Here is a 14791-nt window from a genome sequence, read left to right as displayed (position 1 = left end):
TTGGTTTTTAGATTTTTTTTGAAAAAAAATTTAATATTGTTAACAGCTATGGATTTTTTGAAATTTTATTTCCCAAAAATTTAATATATGTATTGTTTTTTTGAATAGCTGTGTATTTTGGATTTTTTTTTGAAAAAATTTAATATTTGAAATTTAATTATCGAAACTTTTTTTGCAAAAAAATTCCATAACCAAGAAAAAAATAATCCTGCGGACGTGCCTTTCTATACTTAACTTTTTTGGAAATTTTTATTCAAAAATTCACCACTTTTTACAAAAAAATTTAAGTCTATAACTATTCTCAAAAGCTTATGTAAAATTTCAAAAAATTTCTGCCGCTTACAAAAAAAAAAGGAAAAATAAATTTCATATATATATTTTTCTTTCATAACCGCTTAATTATGCAATCTTATTTCCATATTGTAGAGAATAAATTAAGAATGATACCACAAAGAATAAGATATCTTTATCTAATGCTTATAATTTTATCATCCTTAATCGGTCAAAAAAATTGTACAAATCTGGTCATTTCTAGGGATTTTTAGTTGATATTACTTTTATTTATTTTCAAATCCCAGTGTTTATTATTATCAAGGGCATCTGGAGGGTGTGGGCTAGAAGGGCTGTAGCCCCCCTATTTAAAAACAAAATTTTCAATATTCTTTACACGAAATTAAATTTTCTGTAAATTGCTATTTATGTTTAAAAATTTTTTCAAAAAAGTTAATGTTCATTTTTGAAATTTTTTTCAAAAAAATTAAATATTTTAAGATCAGCTGTGTATTTTGTACACTTTTTTTTGAAAAAATTAATTTTTGATGTTTTTTTTTCAAAAAATTTAATTTTTGAAATTATTTTCCGAAAAATTTAACTTTTTGGGAATTGGTTTGGAAATTTTTGAAATTTTTTTTTAAAAAAAATCCAAAAATCAATCCCCCCCCCAAAAAAAAAATATATATATCTATATAATCTTACAAACGCCCCTGAGTATGTAGTATTCAATGTCTTTGATTATTTCCTTCTCCCTCTCCTCTGAAAGATAATGTTGATTTTCAGGCCAAAACCCACCAATTTTCATCACTCACAATAACCCCCTAAGATGACGTCGCCTTTAATTATGATGTAATTTATGAAGTTAGTTTAAACGCTCTATTGAAGAATCACTTGAGATACAGTTTTTAACGACGAATGCAACAGTCTCAATGACTTTACATACATGAATAACAACAACAAATGAGGCCCAACAAAGCACTAATAACACATCCACAAATGAATATTTGTTTAAAACTTATGCAAACTAATATAGAAAACATGAATAATTCATTTTGATCCTTCACCAACATGAAATTAGACTACAAAAACGTTTACTTCAATTTTACTCTATGCATTATATACTGTCTGATCCCGGAATTCCCAAGTAAATGAAATCACTAAGAAATCCGTCAGAGATGTGTCATGTTTTAAATGTACAGGGTAGAAAAGCAATACTTGGACTCAAGAGATGGATTCAGAAATACGTCAATCATTTTATATTTTCAATGATAGGCAAAAAAATAATGTTAACAAAACATGTAGACAAAGTTTTTGCAAAACTTTTTTCACTCAATATTATCAATCACACCCTTTACAGAAGTTGATGACAAACTCATTTGACAAATTGTCCGATGCAGCGACTATGGAGGATTTCAGTGAGTCCACATTTGGGTGTAGGTCCTGTTGGTTTCCCTCTCCAAAGTACCCAATATAGGAAAGTCCAGTAAGTTCAAATCTGGTGAGGAAGGGGGCCATATCTCTTTAGTCCAGAATCGAGACGTGTTATATTTACAGAACTTTTGGCACTTGGCAGACGTATGAGAGGAAGCACCGTCCTCATTTCACATGTAGTTGGTTTTTAGCCATAGTAAGATGGTGTATCGAAGCACCTTATAGTAGGCCTCTTGGCCAATTTTCTGTCCAACCTTGAAAAAGAACTGAGGTATATCATTTCTATCAAAGACTGGAACGCTGAAGACTATTATTTAGGTGGAAATTTTGTATGATAAACCCCTTGAACCTCTTCTTTGTTTCTGCAAGCCAGCAGTCGTTCTGGCGGTTATAGAATTTACCAAATGTGAAAATCTTCTTGCCAGAGAAAATTATCACAATTGACCAATTTGCTTTGTTTTTTTTACATCTCTCGAGCCTCCAGTGACCAGCGGCATGAGATCATTGTGAAAGAAACTAATCCGAATTTGTGATTTATTACCCTCTTGAAGGTACTAGGAGCCACAGAGAAGTCGTTATATTATTATCCAAACTTAACTAGTACTTCGTATCCCTCTTTGAATTATTCCCTCCACTTCCTAACATTCTGCAGAGGTCTTTTTTTTTATCTTAACTTAAAAACCAGGCACTTAGAACACTTAACAATGTCCTTAATCTTCATCACATCAACTCCAGTATCTAGGAAATCTGAGATACGCTACCTTTTTACTTGTTGATCGCTCATGATGATGAAATTATCAAATCTTTATCTAAAAGGGATGAAGGAAACAGAAAATTAAAAATAATCTCTAAATCTTTTCATAGTAATGAGAAAAAATAATATTCATAAACAGTCCACGTTTTGCTACCCTCCCGGGTATATTTTTCTGTAACTGAGCTATGGCCATGCACGCAAACACTAAAATGTACACAGTATTTGGTTCTTAGCTGTCAAAGTTTCTTCTTCTTTTCCTCTTAATATTGTTTAAGTTGGTGCGAATTAGTTCTTTTTAAGCGGTAAAAAGCTATCAACAGTTGTTATTAAGTAATAATTCCATATTTGGAAGAATTCGCAAACTACAAACTGATTTTTGGCCTTCTTCTGTTTCTTTTTGCAAGAGAGGTTGTAAAATATAATCCTAAATAGTATTGAAATAATTTATGTGTGGCTATGTCCCACTTAGAAAAGCATGTATACAATCTCATTTATTTGAAAAACGGAGATAGATACAGACTTTAGACATAATAAAAGTTGTTCAGAATTTTAAGTTACGTACGTAAAATAATATTTAATTCTGATCAGACCAGATTCCCAGGCTCTGGAAGGTAAGTTTGATTTTTTCTCTAATAAGTTGATTTTTTTTCATAGAACAATATCCATTCTCCGTGTCTTAAAGTTTTTTTAAGGGGTCAATTCGAAAATGAACCAAAAAAGTAAAAATCCAAAAAACAAATTATTGTACAAACAGAAAAAAGGAGAACTTATACAAATACGAACTGAAATAAGGAATTAGGAAGAGGACGAACAATTTAATCTTAGTATGTATCTTCAATTTTCAGTATGGTTGAAGAAGGAACATGGCAAGCTAGTCATGGCAATAACAAGAAATAAATCAGAGGGTCAAACATTGGAAAAAAATGCTTGATATTTACTAAAATCAATATTTTCAAATGGTTAATTAAATTTTTCATTTTCCAGAGTCCCAAAAGGGGGTGCAGGTTTATTATATTTACATCATTGGGACAGAAACAACACAAAATGCTGCATACAGGCAGGTTTTTACAATAGAAATTTAACTATTATATTGTTATTGTTTATAGTAAATCATTTTAGTATAGAGTTTGAACAAAAATAAGCTAAATATAAAAAAATATTTCTAATTTTTCATTGACTATCTTTAAGATTTTAAGATGTGTGCGCTATTATTATTATAAAAATAATTATATTAATAACTATCATGTATTTTCTAATAGTAATACCATTTGGTTGTTAATTGTTTCAGCATCAACAATCAGTAAAAATCTAAACTTAATTCTTATCATATTATATTTAATTCTGAACTTTGTGTAAAATGCTTATAATATTCGAGACAAGTATCTGTTTGATTTTAATTTCGGATCTGGATCCAATAGTGTGGGTACCCTAAATTTAGCCAAGTATTTAGGTTTAAAGATCCGAACCGACCCAGATTCGATAAAATGTGGATCCATCCTATCTTTAATTATGAGTAGAACGGTTGCATATCATTATGTAATCCCCAGTTACTCCTCACTGAAGAAATCCTGTTTAATTGGACTCACAGAAAAAAAGAAACACTGACCAATAAGGGACTTTTACATACTTCCCTTAAGGGTGAAAGCGTAGATGATGGTGTTGAGAGCATTCTGTTATGTTATACCATATACATATTAAAGTGTGTACTAATGAGGTGGGACTCGTAGCAAGTGAAAGGAGGTTTTCTCGAAGGATTACGTAATTACCTGGCTGTATTTTTTGAGGAGGGGTCATATGATGAAGCAATGTTTTTGTCTCATGGCTAAATTCTTCCTCTCCACACTGATGAACGTAATCAAAAAATGATTTTTCTTACATATATAGGTATTTTATAACTGATTGAGGCCCAGATCCTTCTTTTTCTTCTTTATACCTAATGTTTGAACATATCCTGCTCCGTAATGTAATAAATAGCAAGGAACCCTACCCATTTTCTATCCATGTATTTGCAATTTTCTTAAAATGTTATTATGTAACATATTTTCTGAAAATTCTGCGAAATCCAATTTTACATATATACAATAAATAGAAGCATTTTAAAACCAATTGTAATTACCATAATTATGCAAGGAATACGTCCCCTCCTTTTTTTTCTGTTGACCAACTAAAGGATATTTTTCTATTAGGTGAGCAATTATGAAGTAAAAGAGGAATTAAATTTATCTTGTAATAATAAATGTCCTAAGAAATCATTATTAGTATGTGTCAGTCTATATTTATTCGGTACAGTCTAGTCTTAGGACCGGTCTTTCAGACTCTCAGTAAAAAAATAAATTACGTCGAGTGACTTCATCAAGGACCACAATTTATAAGTTTTAGAACGTATGTGCAGGACTGGCCAGAGACTGAATTGAATAGGACTACCGTCCTAAATAACGATGGACACAACACTACTTATGACTACTCCAGATTTATTCAGTCCAGCTCAGTCTAAGGACCTCTGCTTAAGACTGTCGGTCCGTCAAACTGAAAGTACTAGAACTGTTATATAAAAAAAGAAGACATAAAGTTGATTGAAGGACGGAACTTTACGTATGTATTTTAGGACTGATATGTAGGACTCAACTGGATGGGACCGGAGTCTTCAGTTCTAAATAAGGAATTGCGGAACACTAATCATGACACGAATGATTTAATTCACAACTCCCTCTTTCATAACCATTCTACTCTAATAAATAGACCTTCATTGGCCAACACTAAGGAAATTTTCTTGCCTTATGTAAGATGTACCTTCAAAATTTCTATTTGCTACGGTTATTATCAGATGGATAAAGAGACGAAGAAGAAGGAGTGTTCACTCAGCAGACAGAAAATGATACGAATACAACGTGATATAACTTTTATATATATGTGTGTGTCTTTCATATGACCAATACTTCAAGGATTTATTTAATGTTACATAGTACATACTTAATTTAATATACAGTAATCATTATTTGGTTTCATAGAACACAATGAGACTAAACAAAAATGGATACATGACTTGATGGTTGTAAAAAACCTGAACACGATAAAAACTATTTGATATATAAATTCTTTTTTTTTTTTTTAATAAAATCTTTGTTTTATATAAATGCGAAAAATGTTGAATCTGGTAAGACATTCGAAATAGTTGTCGTCTAGGAGAAGGGGGGGGGGACAGTCTTAAGGAAGGGGAAAATATGTTTTGGATTTTTAAAGAATATTAAATGCCCATAAGAAAAGTTATTAGTAAAAAAAAAATCAGAAAGGAAAACTTCATTTTTCACATTTAGAAATGTTTTATCACACAAGGGAAAAGGCAGTGATGCTTATAACTGAGTAGCAGTGATCAATTTTTTTTTTTTTTTTTTTTTTTTGGAAGGAGTTAGTTTTTTGTTTTTTTTAAGTATACGGGAGCTCGCTAATTAATTAGTTGCCAGAATATGCAGTATCTCCACCAGAAAAGTCAAGACCACGAATCTTCTTTTCAATTTCTCTCATAAGAAGTGCTCCTCTACGATCCTCCATGGCAACACGGAGTTGTTTAACACATCTAACCTTGGAAGAACGAGCCAAATCTTGGAAGTTGAGACGAGGGTTCATCATTTCAGCTAAGCACTGCATGAGTTTATCCGTGTAAATGTTCTTGATTTGCTCAACTTCTTCTTTACATTCCAGATTGTTTTGAAATAGTTTCTTGACGCGTTTATCCATGGATGATCTAAGTATACAAATATATTAAATGGATCTCTTAATGGGAGTAACTGTCTTACTTTAATTCAATGAGACCAATCATGGCTTCTTGCTTGTCTTTATCGGCGTCATCTCCGGCCTTGAATAAGTTTTCAGAAATGATTGTATCAATATCCATACTGTAATTAAAGATAATGTGATGAAAAGAACATTTTTGCCAACAAATGAATTGCTAACTGGCACTTACATCCACTCCTTGGAGTTCTCAATTTCCTCTTCATCACACATGGCTTCATCTGTGTCCACTCTCACGTCGGGAACACTGGCTCCACAATATTCTGTTCTCATCCTATCCAAGGATTCTCTATAATAATAAAATATGTGTAAGAAAAAAAAGTAAGCTGGATCGAAAGAAGATACTCAACTAACCCGAGAGCAATTGACATTTGAATAACGATATCCTTATTTCCAAAAATAGTGGTGTTGACCATCATCCATAGAGGGCCCTTAATCTTATTGATGACTTCGAGTTTTTCAGCATCACAGTCTTCCAGACTACCTTCCTTGGCCTTCTTTGTCAAGAGATCCGTCATTTCTGAGCTTACTCCAGATCTAAATAAAGAAAAGAAAAAGAAAATTCGACCGGGTTCCTTTAAAAAGTAATCGGATGCTATAGTTACAAGTAATTCATTAGTTCGGTTCGGACAGATTCTCTAGCTTCAATCTCATCCTCTGTTTCTTCAAGATTGTTCTTAAATTCTTCCAATTTATCTTTAAGCTCCGTAATCTTTTCTGATCCACAGGAGTCACAGGCCGTGGGGCATTTTTCTGTACATTTCTTGAGGAAAACTTCAGCGTCATTACGAACGGATCGTACATCACGTTTGATGAGTTTCTTAATAGCCTCAGGATCATCGTCTATATCCGCAGCTTTTGATATGACGGCGTGGAGGTCAGTTGATACCTTTTTCAGATCATATAATTCCTTTGATAGGTCTTGTCTCTTTTCTTCTTCAACTTCTGTGAGAATGGTACTATAAAGATTCCTGATCTCGCTATCAATCTTCATTAAAGTCATTGTAAGATCAGTAATGAGTTCTTCCTTGGTCTTTTCCTTATCCTCTTCTGGACTTTGCTCTTTGTCAACTTCATTATCCTTTGCATCCGGCTTTTTACCATCAACGACAGTATTCAAATCATCCCTTAAAAGATACAAAAATGAATTTACAAACATGGAAGACTAACAAATAATTGATGAATACACTCACACAACTTCGCCCAAGATTCCACAATCGCACTCTCCATTTCCAGATCGAATGGATACTGAAGTGGTTCGTAGCATAATCATTCGAGTAATTTCTCCATTGGCCTTTGTACGAATGACTAGGAGTTGTTTTCCAATTTCCTTGAGTTTTTCATGAGATGCAGCATCTTTTTCGATGAGAGCCAATAGAACCGACATTATATCCATACGGATTTGAGTTAAAAAGTCTTCTTGTTTAATATTTTGCTCAGGGCAAATAGGAACGCTCTCATCTCCAGTGCGAATGGCCTTTGTTCTTGTTAAGATATCATCTCTGACTTCAAGTACTTTTTCAACGGTATCTGTTACAGTTTCTTCCAAGAGGGCTTTGGGTTGAAAAAGGGTATCTTGGAGAATTCCCTCAATTTTTTCCCTATGGTATAATGAACATTATTAACGATAATTACAATTATAGAGTAAATTAATTACTTGACACTCTTCTTGAGGAATTCCACATAGTCCCAAGCTTCTTCGCACTCTTCTTCATCTTTGTCAGCCTCTAGGGCGGATCGAGTATCATCAGCGGCGGGTTCTTTTGGAGTATCAGCAGCAGGAGCAGCAGTATCTGGTGCTGTTGGAGTATCAGCAGCATCAGCAGTATCTGGCGCTTCTGTAGGATCCTGAGACACTACAAATGACACCGTGAGGCACAGTAAGAGGAAAGATATTGAAAGAGATCTCATATTTATTTCGACAAAAAAATACTATTAAACTTTGTATACGATATGTAAAAAAGAACGATTTGTGTACAATAGATCACTACTTCCTATTGTTGTTTGAATCGAATGTTGCTACTGAAGTCCTTTGAAGCAAGACATCCGATTTATATATCGCAAAATGTTCGTATATTTGCGCCCCAAAAATAAAAAAAAATAAAAATATTTCTTCATCATTTTTTCTTCGCAAGCGAAAATAGGAAAGAAAAAAATTTCTATTTGCTACGTACGCTCAAACGCAATTTCCTTTACAATCATACCTCAAAATACCACACTAATAACACATTTGTTGTGGCTTTACTTTTTCGCAAAACATATTAAAGCGTGCGATTTTTTTTAGGATGGTGAAAATGAAGAAGATTCATGAGTGCTATTCAATATATATGAGTATCATTCCTTCCTTTGAATGTTGATCATTCATTGAGTATGGATCACGATTTCATGATTGAATTGAAGTCTTTAGAATATTAAAGTAAGTTTGCAAACTTTAAAAAAAAAATTAGTGATATGAGAGGGGAAATAATACTAATTACATAACAATAATAATTGGTTAATTACAAAATCCCAATAATTATATATCATTTGAATACGTACAATGCCATATAATTTTTAAAAAATGAATTGTCAAACGCAATCCCTAAGTAAGTAATCATTGTATTTCAGCCAGTCAAGTCGTCTCGAATCCAAGCCGAGTTGCAATGTTCATATTCATAACAATTAAATGAGGCTCAAGTCCATGTCGTGAGTGCAAGTTCCAAGCTCTGACACCCGCATCTTTAAGCTATAACAATTCAATCATAAAGGATGGTTGTGAAGCCTCAACTCTGATTGAATTATTGAGTCTTATTAAATTACAAGAAGAACCGTTTGTATTAAAGAATGTTTGTGAAGTCTCAAATCGGAATTATGGTATCGGATATTTTCGCTCAAGTTCAATTTGAGATTCGAGTCTTTTCACTTTGATTGTAAATAGAGTCTGAATTATCAGTTTAATGTCAATTAAGTAGGATTTAAGTACAAGTTTTGAGCACAAATCCCAAGCTCTGATTCCGTCATCATATTAGAATTCAATCATAACATAAAGTTGAATACAATATTGATGAGAGCAATTTGTAATAAAGGATGTTGGGCAGTCTTTTTAAAGTATCGAGTCTTCATTCTTGGGTCAAATGGAGTGATTGTAAAACTATAATGTTTACTAATACTTAAACTGTGCAACTCTATCAGAGCAATTAAAGGAACATTTATCATTCCGTAGTGAACGTCTTCTTTTTTCGTACTTAGTGAATTGGGTAAAATGTTAACCCAAATATTAAAGGAATGTATTTACGTAAACTCAAAATTACACTATTTATATTTGTAATATTTGAATTTGAATGTGATATATAAAATAACAGCTGATATTATAATAGTAACAATACCTATACCTTAAATAAATAAAAAATCAAACAAAATACTTAAAAGGGAATAAACATTGTGTTATATAGTTCCGGTGATAAAATCAATTTAAAACAGATTTGATGCAATTTTATAGAATATTATTTGGGGTACAAATAAATTCCCCTACATTGGCGAAGGGTTAAAACAAAGTTTCGAGACTTATTAAAATATATAGTCTTCTATGTGTAGTTCACCAGTATGTACACATGCTACAACAGGAGGAAACATGTAAAAACTGTTATTTATTATATTCAAGCATTTATTTTACTTTTTATTACAGTTTGTCAGTATAAAGTAAATACTTATAATTACATATATGTATAAGATAAACAAATAAAACATTAATAGAAATAGAAAATAGTTAATAATAAAATTAAAAATATATGGGTTTTTTTTACTATTTACTGTGATTGATAATTCAAGTATATACCCAAAACATAATTAAACATAATATATATTTATACTACGAGTATATTTAATAAAAATTGGGTGTAACAAGTCTCCTCCAGAGTGTTGGAATCAGAATAAATGAATATTGAAACTAATAATTTATTTCAGGCATGTTAATTAATTGAACAACATGCTCGAGTATGACATCTAATACAATAAAATTAAAATCTCATGCTTTATAATGTAAATATATCTCAACAAACACTTACCTAAAATGTTTACTTTTTTTGTCAAAAATTCCAATGTCGAAATTATCTATAACTGGTAGCATTAGGCAAACGTGGTTTTATGTTGATTTGTTTAAAAAATGGAAAACATTCAATTGAATAAGAACAGGGTGGTAAGATAGATAACTCTACATTTTAAAGTTATTGGCAGTGTAACGTCTCTCCTTCGTAACAAGAATCCTCACTTTCCCCTATATCAATTAGTTTAAGAATTATCGTCGATTGTGCCATTTTTTACGTTTTTTGTTACCATGACCACTCAAAATCAAATGGTTTTTTGCTGAAATCCTATCAAGGATGTTTGAGAAGACTTATTAAAGTATTGAACCTTTTCGATCAAGTCTTATAAACTCTTTTCGCTGTTATTTGAAGTCGAGTTGCAATTCTTTTTACTAAGACTCCAAGACAAGAATAAAAGTTGCTGTTTAATGGCACTTAAGTCTGACTTAAGACTAAGTGGTGAGCATGAATCCTAAGCTCTGATTCCATCGTTATTAATTTTAAATTGAATCATAGTATAAGCATTTAAATGTTACTTAAATATCATAAGAACAATTTGAAACAAAAGATATTTGTGAAGTCTCGAGTTTTTTTAAGTCACGAGTCTTGTCGGGTTGTGAGTCTTTCCACCTTAATTCTGAGTTGAGTCTAATGTTGCAGTTTCATCTGTTACATTTACGACATAGAGGTGAGGTAGATGGATAAATCATTATTTATCATTACTGTGAAGCCGATTTTAATGCTGTTGTTTTTTTAAAAGATATAATTACGCTAGATGTACTTCCACTTAAATATACTATTAAAAAACATGACTTGTAGATAGCAGGTGAACAACATTAGCATAAAGTAGAGGTACATAGAGTCCAAAGAACTTTATAGAATTGTAAAGAGATTATTAATTCAAGTTCATAATAATTAAAGTCTTAAAAATAAAGTATATTTTGTGTAAAGCCGTTGCAATTTATGTGCAAGTTGTAACTTGCACATAAATAGATCGTACAAGTTACAATTTATTCGATTTACAATTTTTTGTTTTTATGTTCATCACCATTTATTTCAATTACCCTTGATGACATCATTTCATTTTAATCGATTCAAATTTCATATTTTTTTATCCAACTTTCTACAATCTAAAATCTACATTCTAAAATTAAGATAGCTTTTTAAACTGTTAATAAAAAAGAAAGAGTTCACGTGTCAAATAATTAAAATATTTTTTTTTTTTGAAATAAAAATATGTTAAAAAGAGTTAGTTAACTATTCAATATTTCATTCTTATCTCGAAGGCGTTGTTTGTTTGTCCTGAAAGACCTGATAATGCATTTCCCATTCACTTAAAAGTATTTTGAAGTAGGGGATCAAGAACCACATAACTCCACCTACCTAATCTGGTTTGAGGCTTATCGAAAAATTTAGGAAGAGATGGGAGATCCACAAATGTGTGAATGTTATTTTAAAAAGTATTCTAAGTCCTGTGATTTCCCATGACACATTTTGGATAAACTATAGGCTCATTAAAAATTTTGTTCTTAAAAATAAATGGGTGAAAAAGAACAATTCAAGTATTTGTAGGCTGTGTAAGGAGAAAGAAGAGGAACGTCGTTACGTTTATTGTATAACTCAACCTATCTTCCAAAAAGAAACATAAATAAGTCAATCACACCAACTGATATTTATCTCTTGAGTAATCCCACACTATCATTGTCAAATTATTTTTCACAATTTTTTATCAATCTATCTAAATCCTTTTAAATAAATAATTTCTTACAAATATAATTCAGTATATGATTGTACCCCCAGTCTAATCGTCTCCTTTATTAAAAGAAACTAATACCAATTCGTGCTTAATAGCCCTCCAGATGGTCCTAGGAGTCAAAAAAAAGTCGGCGAGGCGATTCATCAATTTAGAGGGATCCTCCCAGATATTTTTCTTCAAACTTAACAAGAACTTTGTACCCCTCTTTAAATTATGTCCTCCACTTCTTAACATCCTGCAGAGGTCTTCCCCATTTTTTTGGCATCTTGACCAACATAAAAACCAGGCTTCTAGAACACTTAACAATGTCCGTTCTCTACATCACATCAAATCCAGCATCTTGGAGATCTGAGATGAGCCGCCTTTTTTCTTGTTGCTCGCTCATGATGATGGTCTTTTAACTGTCTGATGAGTATAAATTGTTTATGCGAAAAGGAGGGTGAAAACTAACTATCAAAAAATAATTACTAATCATTTACCTATATTTAATTTTCTGGGGATTTTCATATTTTTGAGGGAAGGGGCAACAGCACCTCCAGCCACATCCCTGTGAACGCCCCTATAAATATATTGTTGCATCTATAATTTTTAAACCATGGATTTCACAATGAATTCAGTTATATTTATTTAGTATACCATACCTTTGGTTGTTGGTATAAGTTAAGGTATTTGTTGGTACATAGAACTGCCCATCCCACTTTCTTTCAAATGCCTTACCCCGACACATCCGAGAGAAGAAAAATTGTTTCCAACATGTAATTATTTTTTCTAGAAGTAAAAGTAGTTGTGGATCTTTTACGTAATACTCTTAAATATTTAAATGATATACTGGTATTGTAGTGGTGGTCACCTCACCTGAGTTTGAATAAGTTTGGAGGAGAAAATATACATAGGCATATTATAATCATGCATGAATGAAGAAGGGGGAAATACAAAGGGTAAAGCCTCTTTTTTCTTCTAAATGAAGAATAAAAACTCACTTTTCTTATCATATCTAAAAATCTCTTCAAAATAACCCAATGCGTCATATTTAAGTTTATTCTGAAGATTCTTTTTCAAACTTTATAAAAACTAGTTCGTGAAGACAAAATTAAGTTTAAAATATTTTCAATCAATTATAACTTAAATCGACATTTCTTATTCAATAAAGCCTCCCTATGCGCCTCAATGACAGGCCTCTCCCTGAAGCTAACACATACCTTACGGATGTAGTCTTTTGACAAGCCAGCCAGTGCACCAATGACTCCAAAGATACCACAGATCCATAAGACTTGTTGCAGGTAGCTTCATGGATCTTTGCTTGGACAGAATAATGCATAGAATTAATATCAGAAAAGCTTGGAGGCCTCATGTTCTTAGAAACATTCAAAAGAAGCTTGGCTATAGACAATCTTTTCTCCTTTGTGGCCATCGTAATGAGATGTTTCTTCCTCCTAGCTCTTGCTTGGGCTCCCAAGTCAACTCTAATTATCCTTAGGAGCGTAATCTTCGCTCACATTCCTCTTCTTGGTCGTACCACGAATTGTCCTCCCTTGATTTCTAGCAGGGTAGCTTTTGATACGCATAATAATGACCTTTTTTATTAATGTTCGTTTCCGGCCATCCCCATACTTTGTAACAACTGTTTTTTTAAATTGTTTTTTAATGCGTTACACGGCCGTCTAGCTGATCCTGAGGTCATTGGTTGGGGCCCTTTGGCGACTTAGTATTTCCAGAACAAGAATGATATCGCCTATAATTTCGTGGTCTTTGACGATAAAGCCAATATTTATAAATATATTATTAGAACATAACACAATCTCACTTTTGTAAAAAATTATATCAAAACTTTAGCTGTGATCATAGGTTCAAGCATGTACCTAATTAGTGTTAGATCGGTCCTTTGACTGATTCTCAAATTAGTCTTTTTTCATTGGCTTGATCTTTTTTACCATTTAACGGTCCTAAGGAACAATTAGTTGGCCATTCAGTCCTAGGGTCCCAGCTATGGTTTTATTTTCTTCCCTCCTGGCTAGGATTATAACTTGGAAAAGTAATAAAGAGATAAATAACAGTAATACGGAATCGACAATTAAACTTTATTTTGACGATGCCGATTCTAGAAAAAACTCCCGATTCTAAGTCCAATTATCCGTCCCATCACTAATAGTTGACAAAATTATTAACATTATTTCTTATGTTCAATGCTTTAATAACATTGGCAGTGAGTAAATACGTAATTTAAGCTTTTGTAGATCCCCTAAAAGACCGATAAGGACTCACAAATTTAATTAAAGCTGGACTGCAGTCTTTTTACTACTTTTAGACTGATCCAATACTATACCTAATACATCTTTTGAAGACTTTATTAACTGTAGTATTCTTTTAATAGGTAAAGTGAACACGACACCGGTGTCCAATAATCAAATCTGATCGGCACATTATCTTTTCTAGGGACCATACAGCAATGAAGAAGTACAAAAACCTTCAGCAAGATATATTTTCGGAGGTGTGCACCCGCTAATTTTTCAAAAGTCAGCTAAACGCTAATCTTTAATAACATAAATTAATTATCTTAATGCAAAAGTCTGCCAAATGATCCTGTAAATCACTATGAGATCCGTCTATGTTAGAGATGTGTGTCTTGTACTAAATCTACAAGGTAGGGAAGTAAAACGTGGACTGAAAGGATTGATTTAGAATTGCATCAATGTTTTTTGTTTTATTTTCAATAATAGGTAAAAAATA

At 32.1% G+C, this 14791-nt stretch overlaps 1 protein-coding gene and 1 long non-coding RNA gene across 2 annotated transcripts; one reads left to right on the top strand and one right to left on the bottom strand.

The window, feature by feature from the left end:
* Positions 1-5352: 5352 nt before the first annotated feature.
* On the bottom strand, positions 5353-8467 carry LOC121125146 (uncharacterized). Its single transcript, XM_040720282.2, has 7 exons — positions 7905-8467; positions 7441-7848; positions 6853-7374; positions 6602-6784; positions 6420-6536; positions 6253-6351; positions 5353-6200 (listed from the first exon to the last, which is right to left on the bottom strand). The coding sequence occupies exons 1-7, from the start codon at positions 8156-8158 to the stop codon at positions 5909-5911; spliced, it is 1875 nt and encodes a 624-aa protein (XP_040576216.1). The 5' UTR covers positions 8159-8467; the 3' UTR covers positions 5353-5908.
* Positions 8468-8522: 55 nt separating this feature from the next.
* On the top strand, positions 8523-10290 carry LOC121125147 (uncharacterized). Its single transcript, XR_005866559.2, has 2 exons — positions 8523-8663; positions 8855-10290. It is a non-coding gene; the product is annotated as an uncharacterized lncRNA (long non-coding RNA).
* The last annotated feature ends 4501 nt before the right edge of the window (positions 10291-14791 follow it).

The sequence above is a fragment of the Lepeophtheirus salmonis genome, chromosome 10, assembly GCF_016086655.4.
Source record: "Lepeophtheirus salmonis chromosome 10, UVic_Lsal_1.4, whole genome shotgun sequence".
Classification (NCBI taxonomy): Eukaryota; Metazoa; Arthropoda; class Copepoda; order Siphonostomatoida; family Caligidae; genus Lepeophtheirus; species Lepeophtheirus salmonis.
Note: the sequence above shows the minus strand (reverse complement) of the source record. Positions and strands in the feature narration are given on the sequence as shown.